Raw genomic sequence first — 23,563 nt, forward strand, 5'->3', positions numbered from 1 at the left:
CTAGCCAATTAAACTAACTGTAACGTACGAACACGCACACAGAGTGACAGTAATTGTATTCAACGGTCGACGAGACGAAAGCGACGAACAAGCAGAAGGTGCAGAGAAGAAGAAGGTTTCTGTGACAACACAGCAACAACAACGATTAACACACAAAACTTACGAATTAGGCCTAATGCGGAATTACAGATGACAAATTATAATGGATTCTTACCGACTATTTTGTGGCGCACGGAACAGCACAGACAGAAACCCAACAATTGAAATTCTACCGTTGTAGATCGAAACTGAACATGTAAACAGTAAAATAGTAGGCTATTAAATTCACATAGATGAGCTCATACTTGATCCAAGGTTGTCATTAGGCCTACACTACGTCATCGGCACTAAAATCACATAGCCTATCAGTAAAGGTTGCAGTAGGATATTAAGCTTACCGTGAACTGTGATGATTACTGATTAGGCCACATAGGCCAACGACAGATGAATTTGCTGCAGACTTCAACAATACAGTACGTTAACGCAGTAACGCTTATTCTGATTCAACTAAAAAACAGCAGCGCCGTTAATAGCTCGAATTAACTACCAGTCGCTAACTAGTTGCTGTAAAGTTAAGTAGTTTGCTAACAAACTAGTTTGCTGTAAAGTAAACGCTAAACTGATCTTTACATGCACTGGACAAAACTCAAAGAACAACGAAACGTAGCAACGAACTCAAATGCAATTATGACGTAACAATTACACCTCGAGGTAAGACAGCATGGGTTGCCATTTAAGGAATCCAAATTTAGCTGGTGACACACAGAAAGGAATGCGGACAAATACGACGTAACACCCTGGTCACAGCGGTATACCACAATCTCTTCGTGGGAAAATAGTAACATAAAGTTCCCGGATCCGTTCGTCTGCATGCAATGACCGAAAAGAAACACTCCTCCGAAATCGTCTATTCGAGAATTGTATTTCTGTAAAAAATAGCCCACTGGCTGTCGAAATTGAGATGCAACGCGATACACCACTAAACTTGTCACTACAGCAAATTACTTGGATAAAGACAGAAGTTTTGTCCAGATGGCAAGCACTAAGCAAACAGCCAAATATTCAACCACTCTTCAAGCTACAATTTTAAAAATGATGAGAATACATTGCAATATCTCAAGCGCACGTAGGCAGCTACTGTGACGTAGTAATGATAAGCAATGATAAGTTGTTCAAGCACCTGTTCAAGTTTGGCTTACACCTGTTCAAGTAATTAAAGATGTAATGATGATGTAATGTTATGCTGCAGCTGCAATGTTTTACAGGTCTTGCAATCTGCTCATTTTTTAGAAATATTCCATTACGTAATACGCTAAGATTTAGTAGACCTGAACGGTTTTACATGACGTTTGATCTGGTGAACAATTGTCTGTAACATAGCGACCCCTAGTTATGACAGTATAACATGGCTTAACTAAAAAAGAATTTAAGGACAATTGTGAGCCAATGAATAAAAACACACAATACACAAATTGTTTGAATTACTCACGTTTAAATTAATACGCAAATACAAAGGGCATGCAAAGAATGAACAGCAATAAGAATAATACGTGATGATACATGAAATTGGTAGGCTACCATAGGTACACACTAAAACGACGCTATATACGATGGTTGCGATAATACCCGACTGTTCTGGGCTCAGACAAGGGTCGACCACCGCAGACAGAACCAGGTTCAAACCCTAACACTTAAGTGTTCTTTATGGGGGCGAGGCACGAAATATCCCTCAACACGTAGTCTACTTTCACTTTCCCCGTACTCTCGTCATAGTTGCAAACGGCAACTTTAGCTCTACGAACCACAGGCTTCCCTTTCCTAATTTGTGGAACTACCTCATGCACCCTCCCAAGTTGATACTTCCCAGGTTTACCAATGTCTTGGAGAGAACCCACCACTACAAGTTGACCAGGCTCCAAATTCTCGGCCATTTTTAACCATTTTTTCCGGCCCTGAAGCCCTGGCAAGTAAAAATCGATCCATTTGCTCCAAAACTGCTGAGAAAGTGACAAATTGAACCAATAATCCCTTCTTAATTGGTCACGTGATGTGATTGCCCAACATCACAGTATGGGTCTAAGTATGGGGTCAAAAGTGAGGCAGGGGTGATGACAGTAAAATCCCTAGGGTGGTCACTCAAAGGTACCAAAGGGCGTTCGTTCACGATCCGAACGGCACTGCCTGTGTACGTAAGCAGTTCAATAAAATTGGGCTTGCGTATTGAAGTGTGCAAAATGTGAAAAAAGTACTTGGTCATATCGGCCACGAAACCAAATCTACCAAGCCGAAATCTTGCCCAAGACATCTACCAGAGGGTTTAACAAGTCATGACCCGAAAACATTACATCATTAACACAAGTTCCTCGAAATTCAGACTTGCCATCGTAAACAATACGCTTTTTAATTGTGACGTCACAAAGTATGGTAAATACCACTCAAATCCATTTACATTTTCTGCTTCACCAGCACGCTCAATATAGCCATTTGATTTAAGATACTTCATGGTGTCGGTAAGGAAATCACGAAGTTCAGGTTGTTTTAAAGCCTTCTTCTTTAAAGCAGCAGCTCAATCTGACGCCAACACAAAATTGTTAGGTAAATCAATATCTTCCTTCAACGGTACAGGTAGGCTATCTCAAATCGACCAACTTTCAATTCAATATTCGGTTCAACGAGTTCTCTAGCCAAACTGTCATTGCGAGACAATTCACAGGTTTCATTTTGCAAGGTCAAATCCTGAATGACTTTGTTCAGGTCTTCTATTTCCATATCACGAGACTAAATTTTATGCTCGTCGTCGTCGTTTGAGCTTCTGGGGCCGAGGGTCTATTATTTTACCACCCCAGATTCACGATGTTCCCGGACTACACTGGAAGGCTGCTAGATAGCAGCCAGTCTTTAGTTTCATCATCCATGACGCGCAGACCTTCCACTCCGTTAGATGGCTTGAAGATGGTACAGTCATGATGTGGTCTGCGGTCTGTTCCTCGGCACCACATTCACAGGAGGAGGAAAAAGCCATTTCCCATTGGTGCATGGTTGAGCGGAAAAGCCCGACTCCCGTACGGAGACGGTTGAGGCGCACCCATGCCTGTCTCTGTAGTGTCAGGCCGATGGGGTGTGTGTCGGCGTCGGGGATGAATGAATGGAGTCTGGTGGTGCTTGACCTCCATTCAGAATTCCATTTATAGTCCGCCCAAGTAGCCGCAGAGATGTCTTGTTCATCAGCTTTGTTGATTAAAAGCCGAGCGGCTGGCACGAATGGGTGTCTTGATTTCAGTCGGCGGGGGTGCCCATTTGGGAAGGCAGAGATCTTGCGGTGGAGAAGATGGTTAGGCTCCAGTGCCCGTCAACCGAGGGACAGAGTGGCTTCTTCGCGACGAAGCTCAGCAGGTTGGATGCCAGCGAGAATGGGGAGATTGTCCAATGGTGTGGGACGCAGGCATCTGGTCACTGTGCGCAGGGCGCTGTTTATAGCAGTGTCGATGTCGTGGCAGTGAGCACTGCGGCACCAGACAGGTGCACAGTACTCTGCAGAAGAGTAGACAAGGGCTAAGGCTGCTATTCGCAAAGTGTCAGCCCTCGCCCCCCAGCTAGAGCCTGCTAGGCGCTTCAGTAGTGCAGCGCGGGATGTCAGTTTCTTGCGCAGTGACACCAAATGGTGGCGGTATGTGAGCGATCTGTCTAGTATCACCCCAAGATACCTTGGTTCGGGGCAGAAGAACAGAGGTTTTCCGTTGTTGTGGACATGTAGCTCACGATCAGCTTCCCGAATGTGTAGATGGAAAGCTGCCACAGTTTTGGTTTCGCTGAGTTTCAGTCGCCAGTTCTGGAGATAAGCTGAAATGGTTTGCATGTCCTGGCTCAAGGTGTCTTTTAGATTTTCCCACGACTTTGTGGAGTGGAGAATTGCCAAATCGTCCGCATAAGCGTACTTTGCGGAGACCGTGGTTGGCAGGTCGTGGGTGTAGATGTTGAAAAGAAGTGGAGCCAGGACCGATCCCTGTGGGACGCCGTTTTTCTGGCGTCTCAGTCTGCTTCGCCGTGGATTGCTGGTGGTGAGGGTGAAGCTTCGATTCCTGACAAGTTCCATAACCATATGGACCATATGTCGGTCAGAAAGCAGGCGAAGCAGCTTGTAAGTAAGGCCGCGATGCCATACAGTATCGTAGGCAGCTGTGAGATCTAGAAAGACAGCGCCGGCCTTCTTTTTGTCTCAAAGCAGTCCTCGATGTCTTGGGTCAACAGCTCTTACGCTTCTTCTTCTTCTTCTTCGTTTGAACTTTCTTCGCCACTCCAAGGGTCGAGGGGCTCTGCTTTTTTCCATCCTTGGGCAGTGGCAGCGACGCGGTCTAGATGTTTGGGCAGGTGTCGAGCAGCCATTCAATTGATTTGTCATCCAGTTCACGCAGACCACGCACACCATTTGGCGCATGGTAGATGGCGCAATTACAAATGGTGTGGTCTACGGTTTGTTCCTCCTTGCCACACTCACAAATCGCGGATGGAGCCATCCCCCATTTGTGCATGTTGGAGTGGAATAGTCCGACGCCAGTATGCAGGCGGTTGAGCCGCACCCAGGCCTTCCTTGGCCAATGCATTCCGGTTGGGTGGTTGCTGGTGTCGGAGATGAAACTTTGGAGTCTTGAGGAGTTCTTCTTCCACTCTGAGCTCCATTGGTTGTCCGCCCAGGTAGCCGCACTGATGGATTGGTCTTCAGCGGTTTTCATCAGGAGTTGTGCGGCACGTACAAATGGGTGTCTCGATTTCAGTCGCTGAGGTTTCTCTTTCACAGACTCATAGAGACTTGAGTAGAGCAAGTGGTTGGGGTTCGTAGCGCGACGAGAAAGAGACAGGATGGCTTCTTCGCGACGAAGCTCAGCTGGTTGGATGCCTGCAAGGACAGAGAGATTTTCCGATGGTGTAGGTTGCAGGCATCCTGTCACCATACGCAAGGCGTCGTTTATGGCAGTGTCGATTTGATGGCAGTGGGCACTGCGGCTCCAGACAGGTGCACAGTATTCTGCTGGAGCGTGAACTACCGCGATGGTGGCAATGCGCAGGGTATCGACTCCGGCTCCCCAGCCTGAGCCGGCCAGACGCCTTAGCAAAGCTGTGCGTGTTGAGATCTTTTTGCGTAGTGACTCCAAATGTTGACGGTAAGTGAGCGACCTGTCCAGGACTACCCCTAGATATTTAGAGTTTGGGCAGAAGGGCACGGTTTTTCCATCGGTGTTGATCTTGAGTTCACGTTTTGCTTCCCGGTTGTTTAAGTGGAAGGCTGTCGTCACTGTTTTGGTTTCGTTGAGCTTCGGTCTCCATCTCTGGAGGTATGCCGAAAGTGTCGACATGTCCTGGTTTTGAATCTCTTCTAATGTATCCCATTGATTCGACAAGTGTAAAATGGCCAAATCATCGGCGTAGGCGTACTTTGCGGATACCGTGATTGGCAAGTCGTGGATGTAGATGTTAAACAGAAGGGGGGGCCATGACAGATCCCTGAGAGACACCATTCTTAAGGTGTCGTAACCTGCTTGGTTTACCACTTCCGGTGGTGAGGGTAAAGCTTCTGTTGTAAACGAGCTCCATGATCATGCGGACCATGTGCCTGTCCGGGAGCAAGCGGAGGAGTTTGCAGGTGAGGCCTTGGTGCCATACGGTGTCGTATGCGCTGTGAGGTCAAGGAACACAGCACCAGCCTTCTTCTTAGCCTCAAAGCAGTCTTCGATGTCTTGAGTCATGAGAGTGACTTGGTCTACAGTAGATCTTCCACCCCGAAAACCAGCTTGTTCCCGGGGCAAGAGTGGGTCTATAATTGGTTCGACTCTAGTGTAGATAAGACGTTCGAAGATTTTAAAAGGGATACAGAGAAGAGATATAGGTCGATAGCTCTTCGGATCCTCTTGTGGCTTATGAGGCTTAGGGATCGCGATTACTTTGGCTCGTCTCCAAATTTTGGGGATTTTGAGTTGGCATAAGCAGGAAGACAGGAATTTGCGCAGCCAAGACTTCATGGCGGTGCCAGCATGGAGTACAAGTTCGGGGCAGATGTTATCGGGACCAGGGGCCTTACGGGTCTTAGTTGATTGTAGAGCAGCGGTGAACTCATCGGACGTAAATTCACCAGAAATGCTTTCCTCGTCTGGTGTTGGGATTTTCCAGAGATCAGACGTTTCCCTCTTTACAAGTTTGGAGAACTTGCGGTCGCCTATTTTGTACGTCCCGTTTTTCACTAGTTCTGATGCGATGTTATTGGCAGTAACGGGGCATTGGCGGGAAGAGCGTGCTGAACGGCCGGTAAGGTTGTTGACAGTACTCCATGCTATCCGGCTAGAGTGTGTAAAGTCGATAGTGTTGACGGTGTTTTTCCATCGCTCTAGCCTCCGTGAGTCCAGCCGATCAAGCAGTCTTGTTGCGGCTGAGATAGAGGCAGCACCTGGTGAGGCACGAATATAAGAGCGGTATAAAGTTTCGCACTCTGAATCCCAGCACGGCGTGTAGTTCTTTCGGCGGCCGCGAGGGATAGCTTGTTTAGCTGCGGATTTGATAGCACGGCAGAAGTCTTGGTAAGCCTCATCCACGTTGGCGGTAGAAGGTGAGGGTAGTTCCGCCGCGGTTTGATTGGTTATGAGGCTGTAGCGATTTCAATTGGCCTTTTTGAAGTTCCATCGCTTCACTGGGGCATTTGGGATGGGAGAGACAAGCTTAGGGGCAGTGATAAGCGAAGGTCGGTGTTGGGAACGTGGGAACTTCTCTAGCACACGTCTGTCAGGAAGAGAGCTGCCTGTATCCATGCTTGCAAAGGCCAGGTCAGGGTTTGTGCCCGTTCCCCAGCGTCCGGACCAGAAGCTGGCTGGATTTTTTGGATTGTAAAGGAGGGCGAGGTTGTTATTTGCAGCCCAAGCAGCCAGGCATTCTCCGTCGATGTTGATGTACTTGTAACCCCAGTCGGTGTGCTGGCAGTTAAAGTCACCAGCATAGATACTGGGTGAGGGGAATGTGGGTATAGATGATGGGTACAGGTGTGAGGATGGTGGCTTGTATACATTGATGATGTTGTAATTTTCAATGCTCACACAAACCCATTCTATTTCCTCATTGGCGGAGGAGTTTGCAAGCGTCCAGTTTAAGCTCTCATGGACAAACGTGGCAAGGCCATGCTTCCTGCTTTGGGTAAACTAGGGATTGTAGATCATAGGGATGCGAAACTTCATCCGCTTTTGGCTTATCCGCAACACTAGAAGGGTTACGTTTTTTTGTAATTTACAAAATATTTTACTTTTTATGGGTTATATAAGAAGAGTGAAGTTGGTTTTAAAGTAATTTAAGGTTTTTAGTTGAAAGCAAGCCAGCAGTAAAGCGTAAAAAAAATGTCAAATTGGCAATTGACCCTTCTAATGTTGAAGGAACAACGGAGTTGCGCGTCCCGTAATGTACCGTCCCTAGGGTAAACCCAGCTAGTGAGTAGTGTGGAATTACTAGCTTGTCTGCAGAAGTGCAGTGGGTCTCCTGGAGGAGGATGACAAGAGCTCGTTCCTTATGAGCGAGCTGCTCGATCACATCAATCTTGCTGGATGTGATGCCCTCAGCGTTCAGCTGTAAGATGGTGTGACGACGGTACTTGTCGACAGTGGAACTGACGCGCTCTGAAAAGAGCGGTTCTTGTGGGGTCCTGTGCTGAGCGTTCCGGGTCGAGGTTCGGTTTTGACAGTCTTCGTTTCGCATTTTTTATGGTGCTACTTATAGGGGGGACAGCGTGAAGGTGACTATTCTTCCCCCCCAGCTCTTACGCTGAAAGCCAGAGATGAAAGACAGCCCCGGCCTTCTTTTTTGCCTCAAAGCAGTCCTCGATATCTTGGGTCAACAGCTTTTACGCTGAAAGCCAGAGATGACATCCGACTCTGAAGACGTCCGCACTCTGCACACATTAGCAACGCTTTCATCTAAGGGTGACTTACCACCACAAGCCAACCAACCGAGAGGAGTGAGCAAAGCATGTGGTTCACTACGATTCTCACCAACACGCTTTTCTTTATCCCACATCAATTAAGCGTTGTCGTTGCCAATCAGTACATCTACAGTGCTACAATCTATCAAATAAAACATATTCACTTCATGAAAATGACGGAAACCACTTAAATCCTGCTTATGCGGTAAAGTTTTAACATCGTCAGCCCAAGCTGGGTTAACCACTGAAGTTATATCACAAAACAGTTCATCCGTCTCTAACGACTGGATGTTGAGTTTAACAAGGTTAGCACAAGTAGGTTTCTGACCAGCCAGGGTATCCATTTTAAACAACGCTTTATCATACGGTTTAACGCCAAGTTCACACACCAAATCACTCGAAACAAATGTCAACTGCAAACCAGGATCATGCTGACAATACACCAACTTCGATTTGCCAGTCATTGGATTCAAAACACGAGCAGCAGTAACGCGGTTAAAGGCTGCTTTAACATTTCCAATCTTAACATTACGCACAGGTCCTCTGGCACCAGCATCATCTTTGCAGATCGAATCCAGAGAATCACGTGACGTCACATAAAAATCATGCAGAGAAAAAAGTGTTTCCTATCGTTGTTAGGCCCACATTGACGACAGTTGTTTGCATGATTTCAGTCCCTAACCATACGCTGGCGCAAACAATTCAAGCATTTTCCAGCTTTCACAATAACATCTCTCCGATCTTTAGGTGTCAAGCGCAAAAAATCTTTACAATTAGACAAAAAAATGATATTCAACTTGACCACGTGACGAACAATAAAAACATGCCGGCATGTCTACGTCTGGCCACACCACCGCGCGGTGCGCCAACAGCAGTCGAGTACTGTGAACTCCCTGAAATCACAATATCATAGGGTTTTACCGACGTCTGCCTAACCGGACATGAAGGCAATTTTCCTTTGCCAAACTTCTTAAAATGCTGCGAGTCACCAGAATCGTCCATTAGCATAATGCTAAAATCAGTCGACTTACGCGTTTCCTTCCGCACTACAAAATCAAACAAACTCTGAAAAGTAGGCTTATTAGTGCCACCATACTGATCACCCAAAAAGTCAAGATAACGCTGCTTAGCGTCAAACGGGAGTCGCTTAGCCAAATCCAAAACAAAACGTCCTTCCAATTTATCGCGCTGACCATAAGCTTGCGCGTAAAGCAGACACTGCGACAATTTTTTTTTTGTTTGTTTATCTTTATCCTGCATTGCGGGAAAGCGGATTTGAGCGCTATGCATCGGTGTACGCCTTCCGACGTACACCTGACCCACGCTGCAGCCGACAGCAATGTCTGTTTCCGGTTGTCTACTTTACTTATGAGTTATGACTTAAATTTGGTACTACCCATTACTTGAAATCGATCACTAGGTAGAGGCAATTATCGTAAAGTTTCTTGCCCAGAGAAACAACAGCAAGTGCGAGTGGCTGGAGTCGAACATGCAGGCTCTCGACTGCGAGCCCAACTCGCTAACCACTCGGCCACGGCTGCCGATAAATTCATCATAAATTCATCTAAAATTCATCTATAAACTCTTTCAAATCACTGGAAAAGATCGAAGTCAATTTGCTACCATAGCGATACTTTCTAATTTCCGGTTCGGCGAAAAGACCTCCACGAACTCCAAAACGTTGGGACAAGCGATCTAACGACATTTCTATCCTGTCTTCCTCTGACAAGCCAGGAGTGTCGGAAACCAAATTAGCAATCGTTTAACAGCTGTTCTAACGCAAGCTGCTTGTAACAAAGTCAAACGAGTTCCTTTAAAGGGCGAGGCTGCCACCAAGGCCGTAATACGATTTTTAAAGAAGATAAATGGCATATTATTACCATCGTAACCAATCAAGGTTGCCTTATCGAAAAACGTCCTACTATTTTGGTATTAAAAAAAGCAATCCTGTTGTTGAGAACTCGATTTAGCGGGAGAAGACAAGCTATATCCCTTAAGGCAGGGGTCCGCAAATACTGGGTTGCGACCCAAATTTGGGTCGCGAGACCATTCACAGTGGGTCGCAAAACGGTTTAAAATTATCATAAATATAACTTGTATGGCAAAAATAAATACAATCATATAGTCTTTGAAGTGCTGAGTTTCGTACAATTTGGTAGGCTACAAGAAAATTTATACTTTCGATTGTAGTACAGTGGTTAAGCCCACGGTTGTAGGCTATATATAGCCTGGAAGACAGCTTGAGCCAGGGCATGAAAACTCTCTCAGCTTATCTCCAGAACTGGCGACTGAAACTTAGCGAAAACAAAACTTTGGCGGCAGCTTTCCACCTATACAATCGGGAAGCTGATCGTGAGCTACATGTTCAGAACAATGGAAAACCTCTGACCTTCTGCCCCGAACCAGAATATCTTGGAGTGACACTAGACAGATCGTACACATACCGCCACCATTTGGTGTCACTGCGCAAGAAAATGACATCCCACGCTGCACTACTCAAGCGCCTGGCAGGCCACAGCTGGGGGGCGAGGGCTGACACTTTGCGTATAGCAGCCTTAGCCCTTGTCTATTCTTCAGCAGAGTACTGTGCACCTGTTTGGTGCTGCAGTGCACACTGCAATAACATCGGTACTGCTATAAACAGCGCCCTGCGCACAGTTACCGGATGCCTGCGTCCCACACCATTGGATAATTTTGCCATTCTTGCTGGCATCCAACCCACTGAGCTTCGTCGCGAAGAAGTCACTCTGTTTCTTAGCCGACGGGCACTAAAGCCTAACCATGTTCTCCACCACAAGATCTCTGCTTCCCCAAACCAGCACCCCAGTCGACTGAAGTCAAGACAACCATTCGTGCCAGCCGCTCAACTTCTGATCAACGCAGCAGATGAACTTCATCTCTGCGGCTACTTGGGCGGACTATAAATGGAATTCTGAAAGGAAGTCAAGTACCACCGGACTTCATTCGTTCATCCCCAACGCCGACACATGCCCCATCGGTCTGATTCTACAAAGACAAGCATGGGTGCGCCTCAACCGTCTTCGTACGGGCGTCGGGCTTTTCCGGTCAACCATGCGCCATTGGGGAATTGGCCTCTTCCTCCTCCTGTGAATGTGGTGCCGAGGAACAGACTGCAGACCACATCATCAATAACTGTACCATCTTCAAGCCACCTAACGGAGTGGAAGGTCTGTGTCATGGATGATGAAACTAAATACTGGCTGCTCTCTAATAGCCTTCCAGTGTAGCCCTGGAACATCTTGAGTCTGGGCTGGTAAAAGGATAGAGTAGACCCTCGGCCCCAGAGGCTTGCACGACGTCGAAGCGCACGGTTAATAGGTCCACCCGCTTATTAAGCCCAATTTGGTCCATTCCGGAATTACTGAAGGTATAGGAGTGGTAGAAAATTGTCTCCCGCAGCCAAAATCGTCCGGTCCCAATGTGGCCTTAATAAGTGGGGACGACCGTATTGGAATTGATATTAATTTGCAAACTGTTTTGCGCAAAATTATATGCTTCCGAAACGTTTGGGTCGCGAAGACTTCAAACGATTGCTTTTTGGGTCGTACCAAAAAGTATTTGCGGACCCCTGCCTTAAGGGACTGAAGGGGCTCAGTCACATGCACAGCCCGATTACGCTCCTCACAAACGTTAAAATCAGTAGACGCGAAACGCCTCTCGCAACCACTCAAATTACGTGTAGCTGGGCGATCAAAAACTAGCGGCGCAGAAAACTGTAAAGGGAGCAAAACATTACTTCTAATAGCGGCCCCGTGACCTGTACGCTCTGGGGGAGGAGTTCGGCTAAAATTCGCTGGCCTTGGCTTTAGATCCTTCGGAAGATCCTTAGCTGCGGCCCCGAGACCTCCTGAAACAGCTTGAAAACATGTGGATTGTGCTGGTCCACTTACAGATTGAACAGGGGTCTGGAAAAGGTTATGTAAATTTAACCGCGATTGATGTTCACTTCTGGAGTACCTAGAAGGTCCCTTCTTAGAGCTACGCCGGGAGCCCAACTCTGAACGATATTCAGCTAAAGCTACCTCCTTACGTAGTTCAACCCTCAACTGAGCGTCTTTGAGTGCAAACTCAGCAGCTCTCGCTTCGGCCTCAGCAGCTCTCGCTTCGACCTCAGCTCTCGCGGCAGTCTCAGCTCGTATGGCCTCAGCTTTCGCGGCGGCCTCAGTAGCTCTCGCTTCGGCTTATATCTGGAGCTCTTCTTGTCTTAGCTGTAAGTTAATTTGTGCAACAATCCGAGACGAAGTCCTAGACATCCTAGTGCTTACATTTGAGGTGCTATCATCAGGATGTATGTCAGCATCCAACATACCTGAGAACTCACTTACTTTTTGTTCGAAGTTATCTTTTAATGAGTTAAATTCAGGATCTACCCTATCACGAAGTTCTGCCAAAATTGCAGAGTTATAAATTTTACTCAAAAGTGCATGGAAATGCCGTAATTCCTCTTCTAAAGTAGATAAGTTAGATAGAAAAATTAACAGTTCCTGCTTATCACTCAAAGAACCTAGGGCTACAGAAAGTTCCCCAATTTGAGTTAAAATATCCCTTGTAAGATGCCGGGTCTCTCGGACTGACTTAGCCTCATCGTTACTGGGACCTTCCCCAAAATGCCCCCCCCCCTCCCTCGACCGCAAAGAACATCATCAGGTTTAATCTCAGTCGAGTCGATGGAGGTCGAGTCCCTGTCGCCACCGAGTGTAGACATATTAAATGTTGGGGCTAAAATTAACAATTGAAAAATTAAGTTACACAAACACACAAAATATTAAGTTATAAAAAACTTAACTGCAAAGATTGTAAAAATACAAAAAGAATTTAAATGCACAAAACCGTAGTTGTAGGGGTATATATATGAAGTTCTAAAGTTCCACAAAACTTGCTTGGATTTGTCCACTTGAATCTTCAAGCACAGATCGATTGTCTTTAATCTTGTATCTTGCCAATGAATGTCAATGTTGTTTTTCTTGATAACCAACAAAGAAACGTCTTTAATTTTCAGCTTAAAGTTCTTTAGTACCAACTGAGAAGAAACGTCTTTATTATTGTGCTTCTGTAGACTACCAACCAACAACTTCGTCTTTATTATCGTGCTTCTGTAGACTACCGACCAGCAACAAATCATCTTTATTATTTTTCTTGCCTGTGCTTCCGTACAAACACCAGCTAGAGTACTGTCTTTATTATTTATGGTCACAGCGTTAAACCAGAATCTCTTCGTGGGAAAATTGTAACATAAAGTTCCCGGATCCGTTCGTCTGCATGCAATGACCGAAAAGAAACACTCCTCCGAAAACGTCTATTCGAGAATTGTATTTCTGTAAAAAATAGCCCACTGGCTGTCGAAATTGGGATGCAACGCGATACACCACTAAACTTGTCACTACAGCAAATTACTTGGATAAAGACGGAAATTTCGTCCAGCTGGCAAGCACAAAGCAAACAGCCAAATATTCGACCACTCTTCAGGCAACAATTTTAAAAATGACGAGAATACATTGCAATATCTCAAACGCACGTAGGCAGCTACTGTGACGTAATAATGATAAGCAATGATAGTCTAAGCTATTTAAGCACCTGTTCAAGTTTGGCTTACACCTGTTCAAGTTTGGCTCACACCTGTTCAAGTAATTAAAGATTTAACGATGATGTAATGTTAAGCTGCAGCTGCAATGTTTTACAGGTCTTGCAATCTGCTAATTTTTTAGAAATATTCCATTACTAGTCTGGGAGCCTACGACAGAAGATTTCACCCCATAAGGTACAAAAGGTTTGACCCCTTGAAGTTACTGGGGTCAACCATGTCACTCACAAAAAGTATGGAAGATTGACCGCACCGGGTGGATCTGGACCCTAGAGCCCCCTAAAAAGCCCAAAAAGGGGGTTAATTTCACCCCATAAGGTACATGGACCAAACTTGGTGAAAACGAAGTTCTATGTCAGGACATCACAAAAATATCAAATCTAACAATATTTTCGAGTGGAAAGGTGATGTAAGACCTCCCCGAAAGTGACCTCCCAGGGGGTTAATTTCACCCCATAAGGTACATGGACCAAACTTGGTCAAAACGAAGTCTTATGTCAGGACATCACAAAAATATCAAATCTAACAATATTTTCGGGTGGAAAGGTGATGTAAGATGACTTCAAAGTGACTTCCCTTAATGTGACCCCCTCGGAAGGTTTATTTTACCCCATAAAGTACATGGACCAAACTTGGTCAAAATGAAGTCTTATGTCAGGACATCACAAAAATATCAAATCTAACAATAGTTTTGGGAGGAAAGATGATGTAAGACTCCCCCAAAGTGACCCCGCCAGGGGATTAATTGCACCCCATAAGGTAGGCTACATGGACTAAAGTAGGTTAAATCGAAGTCTTATTTCACGGCATAACAAAAATATCAAATCTAACAATATTTTCGGGTGGAAAGGTGATGTAAAATGTCATCAAAGTAATCCTCAGAGGGTTTATTTCACCATAGAGTACATGGACCAAACGTGGTCAAAACGAAGTCTTATAGGACACCACAAAATATCAAATCTAACAATACTCTCAGTTGGGTAGATGATAAAAGACCTACCCAAAAGTGAATCTCCTCCTATAGTTTAATTTACTTCATCCCTTACTCGAACCAACCTTGGTGTAACGAAAGTGCTATGCAAGGACAGTACGAATGGATTAAATTTAAAAATATTTTTATATAGGTTTTGGTGAAATACATTCACAAGCTGTCCCATGATGCATGAAATGGAACTATAGCCTACTTTACAAAAATTTTTGTATAAATCATATTCAGTCAATCGAAAAAAGGCAACAGGACATGACAATACATGGCTTTGTAACACCAAAAACAGAAAGTACATAAGAAGCATATAGGCTACAGTAGCCAGAAAATTGATCCAAGATCTTAATACGACCACTAAATGTTGACTTAATCGAACAACTGACTATCCAAATCAAAACGTTTCAAAATGAATCATTTGGAACGTTAATTCAGGCAGTAATGAACATTTTCCAGCTGCTACAATAAATAACCCAATAAACCCAATGTAGTAAATTTTTGTTTTATGCCATTTGCTTCATGTCTCCAATCAGTTATTGTAACTGTTCATTCATAAACAGAGATTGTTTGTGTAAATGTAAGCGGTCGTTTCTTTATTCTTCATTGTCACTGCTGTCGCTTTCACTTTCTTCGTCTTATTCTTCAGATTCATACAATTCTCCTGTTATATACAGAAATAAAGCAAGCTGTCTGCGATGTACCAGCCCCAACCAATGTGGTTATCCGCACGTCTGACACTGACTGTCTTGTAATTGGCCTAGGTTGCTATGAAACTTTTGATCCTTCATTAAAGATATGGATAGAAGCTGGCTTGCAAAGCAATCCATAGGCTATCATGCCTTTACATGTTCTGATACCACCTCGTCATTTAGCAGGAAAGGAAAAGTGCGGCCGCTGAACTTACTCCAAGGAAACCACGAAGCGCAGGCAGCTTTCAGCCAACTCGGACAAGACAAAGAAATTTGTGAAGACACTATCATTGCAATAGAGAACTTTGTGTGTAACATGTACAAAAACAAGAAAATTAAATATGTCAACGAAGTCCGTTTACAAATGTTTTTAGACAGCTACAAACCCAAAAAAGAAAATGAAAGGATATCATGCATACAGAAGCTACTGTAGATAGTAGTTACCACTTTGTTCACGAGTACTTCTCCAGAAGACAAGGCGCACACATCTCATCACAAGACGGTGGTTATCTTCAACTAGAAGTGAAGAAGCAGCAACATCGCTGCTAGAGTATGGCTGGAAAGAAGAAGGGGGTTGTTATAAAGTGATGTGGTTTGAAGATAAAGCTTCACCTACATCTTTAGATGTCTCTGCGTGGAATCTGATCTCATCCAGGAAAGTCAAGAAGAAGGTAAACAACATTGGATGTCGCTTGGGTTACCCTTTATAAATATAAAACTTTCTCCTGTTCTATCTGTCATTTACTTTCTTTCTGCAAACATTAGCCAATAACTGGCTGTAAAGTTTCGTTTTAGGAACCTGCATGGCCATCTAAAGATACGGCCTGATTTGTCACATTTTGCAGAAATTTCCAGGTTTTTCTAACTTTGGGCAAACGTTTAAATAAATTTTTCTAAAAATTAGATTTTTACGCTTTCTTTACTCTTTTCCCCAGATGACACGATAGGTTTTAACATCTTCACATGTTGAAAAACAAAGAAAATTTGATTTCGAAGATTTTAGTCAGACTGTTAATTATCAATAACAGTCTGATTTAGCGTTTTTCAACTTAGTTTTTCTCATTTGCTACTGCTTCCCCAAGGCAACAAAAAAGTTTTATGTCATTAGGAAACCGCAAAAAGTAAAAACATCTCAAAAAATGTCAGTCAAGCACTAGCAGTAGCTGTAATCAAAATCTGCAAAATGTGACAAATCAGGCCAATAGTTTCTGATATCTTGAGAAAAATGCCTGGGTGCACTAAATAACTAATAAATGTTGAACTTTTTCCAGTTAATAGTAAGTTGCAATGTTGCATTATTCGAAGAAAAATAGACGTCTGTAAAAGATAATAAAATTACTATTGTATGTTATGCATATCTGTAGTGCATGATAGCAAATGTTTCGTACAGTCTTTATTTCTCTGTATATAACAGGAGAATTGTATGAATCTGAAGAATAAGACAAAGAAAGTGAAAGCGACAGCAGTGACAATGAAGAATAAAGAAACGATCGCTTACATTTACACAAACAATCTCTGTTTATGAATGAACAGTTACAGTAACTGATTGGAGACATGAAGCAAATGGCATAAAACAAAATTTACTACATTGGGTTTATTGGGTTATTTATTGTAGCAGCTGGAAAATGTTCATTACTGCCTGAATTAACGTTCCAAATGATTCATTTTGAAACGTTTTGATTTGGATAGTCAGTTGTTCGATTAAGTCAACATTTAGTGGTCGTATCAAGATCTTGGATCAATTTTCTGGCTACTGTAGCCTATATGCTTCTTATGTACTTTCTGTTTTTGGTGTTACAAAGCCATGTATTGTCATGTCCTGTTGCCTTTTTTCGATTGACTTAATATGATTTATACAAAACTTTTTGTAAAGTAGGCTATAGTTCCATTTCATGCATCATATGGAACAGCTTGTGAATGTATTTCACCAAAACCTATATAAAAATATTTTTAAATTTAATCCATTCGTACTGTCCTGGCATAGCACTTCCGTTACACCAAGGTTGGTTCGAGTAAGGGATAAAGTAAATTAAACTGTAGGAGGAGATTCACTTTTGGGTAGGTCTTTTATCATCTTCCCAACTGAGAGTATTGTTAGATTTGATATTTTGTGGTGTCCTATAAGACTTCGTTTTGACCACGTTTGGTCCATGTACTCTATGGTGAAATAAACCCTCTGAGGGTTACTTTGATGACATCTTACATCACCTTTCCATCCGAAAATATTGTTAGATTTGATATATTTGTTATGCCGTGAAATAAGACTTCGATTTAACCTACTTTAGTCCATGTAGCCTACCTTATGGGGTGCAATTAATCCCCTGGCGGGGTCACTTTGGGGGAGTCTTACATCATCTTTCCTCCCAAAACTATTGTTAGATTTGATATTTTTGTGATGTCCTGACATAATACTTCGTTTTGACCAAGTTTGGTCCATGTACTTTATGGGGTGAAATACACCTTCCGAAGGGGTCACATTAAGGGAAGTCACTTTGAAGTCATCTTACATCACCTTTCCACCCGAAAATGTTGTTAGATTTGATATTTTTGTTATGCCGTGAAATAAGACCTCGATTTAACCTACTTTAGTCCATGTAGCCTACCTTATGGGGTGCAATTTACCCCCTGGGAGGTCACTTTGAGAGAGCCTTACATCATCTTTCCTCCCAAAACTATTGTTAGATTTGATATTTTTGTGATGTCTTGACATAAGACTTCGTTTTGACCAAGTTTGGTCCATGTACCTTATGGGGTGAAATACACCTTCCGAGGGGGTCACATTAAGGGAAGTCACTTTGAAGTCATCTTACATCACCTTTCCACCCGAAAATATTGTTAGATTTGATATTTTTGTGCTGTCCTGACATAAGGCTTCATTTTGACCAAGTTTGGTCCATGTACTTTATGGGGTAAAATAAACCTTCCGAGGGGGTCACATTAAGGGAAGTCACTTTGAAGGCATTTTACATCACCTTTCCACCCGAAAATATTGTTAGATTTGATATTTTTGTGATGTCCTGACATAAGACTTCGTTTTGACCAACTTTGGTCCATGTACCTTACGGGGTGAAATTAACCCCCTGGGGGGTCACTTTCGGGGGTGTCTTACATCATCTTTCCACTCGAAAATATTGTTAGATTTGATATTTTTGTGATGTCCTGACATAGAACTTCGTTTTCACCAAGTTTGGTCCATGTACCTTATGGGGTGAAATTAACCCCCTTTTTAGGCTTTTTAGGGGGCTCTAGCAGTGGCGGCTCGTCCATAGAAACTGCAAAACTGCAGCACCCCCTGCATATTTCAGTATTTTATTTTTTTTATTAATTTCACGTTTTTTCTCGTGTTCTCTATAGATCCTACCGACTAGAAGTTTCATAATTTCTGGTTCTTAAAAAATATGATGATTTTTTAAGTTTTGTATTTGGCAGCTCTGAACTGCAAGCCCTGCAGTTGCGATCTTATAAAAGAAGAACAAAGAGAAATTGTGACGTCATATTTTGGCTCAGGTTGCTTCAAATCCCACAATTTCGAACTGCAAATTTTGCAGTTGCTGGTCACGTGGTCAGGCTAGCTACTGTTGCAAATACTGTTGTTTTCAAGCACGATATTAGGTGGCTGCGACTGATGCTGTTACATGGTTAGACTAATGTGCTTTGCTTTCTCCACAAAAAGATAAAGCTTAGACTAGGTTTTCATTAGTGTTGTTAAATTAAATTTAAGAAAAGCTCTACCAATAAATTTTTGTGGTCACCAAACCTGGTTGATTTTTTATAAATTAAATGTAACCTAGGTTCATTGTTAACTTACGATAATAAGTTAAGGCCAAAGGTCACATGCTAAAACAGCCTATTTAAACTTGATGAACATCAGGAAATTAATTGCTCAAATAGCCTCAGAATTCATGAAATACCACTAAAATAAGGTAAAATCTATGGGGGTCATGTCCCTAGACCCCTTGGCATCGCGCCTTTGGCGCTCGCTCTTTCACGTATAGGCTACCTCCGGTTGCAGCACCCCCTGCTATAAATACCACGAGCCGCCACTGGGCTCTAGGGTCCAGATCCACCCGGTGCGGTCAATCTTCCATACTTTTTGTGAGTGACATGGTTGACCCCAGTAACTTCAAGGGGTCAAACCTTTTGTACCTTATGGGGTGAAATCTTCTGTCGTAGGCTCTCGGTCTATACGTAATACGCTAAGATTCAGTAGACCTGAACGGTTTTACATGACGTTTGATCTGCTGGTGAACAATTGTCTGAAACATACGATCAAACCAAGTCGTCTTTGGAACGATATGTTTCACAATTCAATCAGCCTTCAAGAGGACCCTTACGAACAAAAGATTGCAAAATGCAGTTACTTATCACAATTAAAAGACAAATTTTTGGAGCAGGTAGTGTGTTTTCACTATTCTCTACCAGAAATGTTTGTTGTTGGCTTTATTAGCCAACAGAAGTTCGTTCAATAGTTCATGTATACACGCTGATCAATACCTTTTAACCCGGCGACAGGTAATCAGTCCATTTGTTCTGCATTTAGCAGTTTTCAAAATCAAACACAGTTTCGAAATTGGTCTCTTGACCACATTGTATCGAGTTTTGACCGAAACTGTACGTACAGTTCCTTTATTGTCCGGGTATGTGTCAACCACTCGCCCCAACAGCCACTTTGAACGAGGTTGGGATTTGTCGACGAGGAGGACAACATCGTCTTTTTCAAAGTTCTTTTCTCTTTGAAACCACTTCTGTCTCTGAATGATGAATGGGAGGAACTCACGGGTCCAGCGCAACCAAATTGATTGGCTAGGTATTGCACCTGGGCCCAGCGGCGTCGAACATAACAGTCTTTTCTATCAAACAGTCCAGGGGGCAGGTTTGGTGCTTCTCTCAACAGCAATAGGTGATTGGGAGACAACGGCACATCATCTTGTGGGTCAAAGGTGATGGGAATGATGGGTCGCGAATTTATGATTGACTCCACTTCGACCATCAAAGTAACGAGAGCTTCATCTGAAACGGTTTGCTCCTTCATCAGAGCAGTTAGGATCCTTCGAATGGAACGGATCATGCGCTCCCATGCTCCACCGAAGTGAGAGCCGGTTGGCGGATTCCAATGCCAGGTCACATTTTGTTGGCACGGATACTCATTACTCTTCTGTTGGTTCCACAGTTGCAAGGACTCACGCAATATTCTTTCAGCACCGACAAAATTAGATCGGTGGTCGCTATAAATGTCGGTTGGGAGACCTCGACGACCGATGAATCGTCGGAAGGCATCAATAAACGAGTCGGTAGACATGGTCTGGGTAATTTCAATGTGGATAGCTCTTATTGACATACACGTAAATACGCAGCCATAGCGTTTGAGTGAATTGCGGCCTTGCTTCACCATAAAGGATCCAAAATAGTCGACACCGACATGAGAAAACGGAGGCTTATCCGGTTGGAGTCTTCCAGATGGCAAATCAGCCATAAATAGTTTGCCAACTTGTGCATTCCTTTTACAGAGCAAGCAATTTTTAACAGCAACGCCTCCCTTCAGAATCCAGTACGTTTGTCGAAGAGATGCCCATGTATGGGTCATGCCAGAATGGCCCACTTGAGCATGGTGACTTATAATTACAAGATCTGTAAGGTGAGAGTCAAAGGGTAACACAATCGGGTGCTTGGCATCTTCTTCGATTAGTGCTCGCTCCAAACGGCCGCCAACCCGAATGACTCCATCAACCAATATAGGGTTTAATTTAACCATGGATCGTGAGAATGTCTTTTTAGTTAGCATTGCACCTGCAGATAATACCCTTAGCACCTGTCCAAAGCGACTTCTTTGCACATATTTAATCAGTTCCACTTCAGCAAGCTTCAACTCGCGGACGGTGATAGGAGACCGGGTAGCAACTTTCCAAAAGGTACCATTAAAAAATCCCCTTTGAGCAACAAAAGAAAAACGCAAATAATAGCTAAATTAAATCATCGGTTTTCCATCGGCTGACATGGCGCAGAGGGTTAGGGTGGTGATGCAGATAGTCATTTCATCGATGTGGGTTTGATTCCCACCAGTGCTATTGCTCTTTTTTCTTCTGCAATTACCAAACAAACTTCGAAGGGGAATTTTTCATGGTACCTTTTGGAAAGTTGCGACCGGCAAAGCGGAGCTTGGCAAAACGAGGGTCGAGTTTTCATCATGAGAAACTCTTTGTAGCGCATCAACCATGCTGTTGCTTTCTTCAAGCGTATCAGCTTGGAATATCGTTGAATCAATCGGTCAGTAGAACAGGAAGTCTTTGAAGCGGCACTCACGTAAACTCGTTGTTTCTTGACGGGCGCAAACTCTGCTGGAAGATAAGGTAGCTTTATTGGAGACTCTGGCCATTTTTCTTCGGCTTCCCACAAAAACGTTGGGCCAGACAACCAGAAGCTGAAGCTAAGCGTATTCGCATTCGTGCCACGGGACGCACGATCGGCAGGGTTTAACTTTGAAGGCACATGTCTCCACTTCGAAAGGTCTATATTTCGTTCAATTGTGGACAATCGATTGGCAACAAATCTAGGAAATCTTTTCCTTGCATTAAAAACACGCTGTAAGACAGCACTCAAGTCTGTCCAAAACCTTGACGTGCAATTGGGAAGGTTCAATTCTTTTTTCACTATTTTATCTAACCTCACGGCCATCACAGCAGCAGTGAGTTCGAGCCTTGGAATGGAAACTGTTTTGAGAGGGGCTAAGCGGGACTTTCCCATCAGAAATGCACAGTGAATCCGTCCTTCATCATCAACGAGACGGAGGTAAGACATAGCTCCATATGCCACAGACGAAGCGTCAGCAAAATAGTGAAGTTCATATTCCGTTACCACGCCAAAGTGGGGAGGTTTGAAACAGCGAGGCAGACGTATATCGTGAAGCTGGCGCAGCTGATTTATCCATTCATTCCAAGTGTCCACTTCAGACGCTGAAATTGGGTCATCCCAACCGAGACCTTGCTTGCACAAATCTTGCAACAACAACTTTAATTTCAAGGTCACTGGAACAACAAACCCCAGGGGGTCATATATCGAGCTCGTCGCAGACAAAATACCTCTGCGGGTCAGGGGTCTCTCAGAAAGAGACACGTTAAACCCAAACTCATCGGTGAACACGGTCCAATAGACATCCAATATGTGTTCGTTAATACTATCCTCATTAAAGGTGTGGTTCCTTAAACACTTAGAAAGTTCATTTTCGGGTATCGATTCCAAAACACCTTTGTCATTCGACAGCCACTTGGTTAAGTGAAAGCTACCTTAGCTCAACAGCTGAGTGAATTGTGACATCACTCGTATTCCTTCTTCCCGAGAGCTCACAGAGACTAAACAGTCATCAACATAGAAGTTGTTTTTGACAATTTCTGGAATGCCTGGACAAAGGAGGCTCCCAAAGTCCTGCACCGCCTGTCTCAAACAGAATCCAGCACAGCTTGGGGAGGATGTTGCTCCGAACAAGTAAACCAACATTTGGTGTGGGACCGGTTGTTTGTCCATATCTCCTCCAGGCCACCAGAGGAATCGTAGTGCATCGCTGTCTCGAGGCTCCACCTTAATTTGATGGAACATGGCCTCGATATCAGCAACCAAGGCGATTTTTTCCTTCCAAAAACGCATTAACACACCCATAAGATTGTTCACTAGGTCAGGACTTTGCATTAAGGCGTCATTAAGTGAAATGCCATGATGTTTTGCAGCGCAATCGAACACCACTCGTAACTTGTCAGGCTTCCGAGGGTGTAAAACCGGGTGGTGCGGCAGATACCATGCGGTATTTACTGTTTTGAATTCCTCTGTTGGAATCTCTCGCGCATATCCCTTCGAAAGATAAGTTTCCATTACCTCAACATATTTTTTACACAGCTGCTCCTCTCTTGTCAAGCGTCTTCGCAGGCAAAGTAAACGACGATGCGCCATCTGGCGGTTATCTGGTAGAGTCAAGGAACAGGGTCTCCAAGGTAATGGGAGTTGATATTTTCCATCAATCTGCTTGACTGATTTCGTCATCATGTCATATGGCATTCTATCCTCACGTGAGTTGGTCATGTCAAGTATTGATTTTTCATCACCAAAGTCCGTTTTCCATAAACACTCGATTTGTTGCTCGATGGTAATGTCTCTTGATTGAGCAAAGTTAACTTGATAAGAAGAAGGGGAAGTTGGTCACAGAGATAGGCCCAGCAAGGAACAACCCAACGGGGTTTTTATAGCGATTGGCTGATCGCGTGATCCCTTCCGTGAACGCTGAATGCAAAACACTTCTGGGTTGTCGACACCGATCA

The 23,563-nt window shown here is 43.8% G+C and overlaps 1 protein-coding gene across 1 annotated transcript; it reads right to left on the reverse strand.

Moving 5' to 3' along the window:
- LOC145788397 (uncharacterized) lies at positions 1-23,327 on the reverse strand. Its single transcript, XM_082600169.1, has 7 exons — positions 22,602-23,327; positions 21,356-22,520; positions 20,077-21,158; positions 19,880-20,011; positions 6,790-7,217; positions 6,113-6,672; positions 1-119 (listed from the first exon to the last, which is right to left on the reverse strand). The coding sequence occupies exons 1-7, from the start codon at positions 23,325-23,327 to the stop codon at positions 1-3; spliced, it is 4,212 nt and encodes a 1,403-aa protein (XP_082456295.1).
- Between the last annotated feature and the right edge of the window lie 236 nt (positions 23,328-23,563).

This window comes from Aplidium turbinatum, chromosome 1, assembly GCF_918807975.1.
Source record: "Aplidium turbinatum chromosome 1, kaAplTurb1.1, whole genome shotgun sequence".
Lineage (NCBI taxonomy): Eukaryota > Metazoa > Chordata > Ascidiacea > Aplousobranchia > Polyclinidae > Aplidium > Aplidium turbinatum.

Excerpts from the sequence above, each read along its gene's own strand:
- LOC145788397 (XM_082600169.1), bottom strand. The coding sequence starts at position 23,327 with ATGACCAACTCACGTGAGGATAGAATGCCATATGACATGATGACGAAA. Across the intron at positions 21,159-21,355 it reads AAAATTCCCCTTCGAAGTTT|TTGCTACCCGGTCTCCTATC; the intron begins GTTTGGTAATTG and ends CCTTTTGGAAAG. Across the intron at positions 6,673-6,789 it reads GACAGACGTGTGCTAGAGAA|CCTCATAACCAATCAAACCG; the intron begins GTTCCCACGTTC and ends AAATCGCTACAG.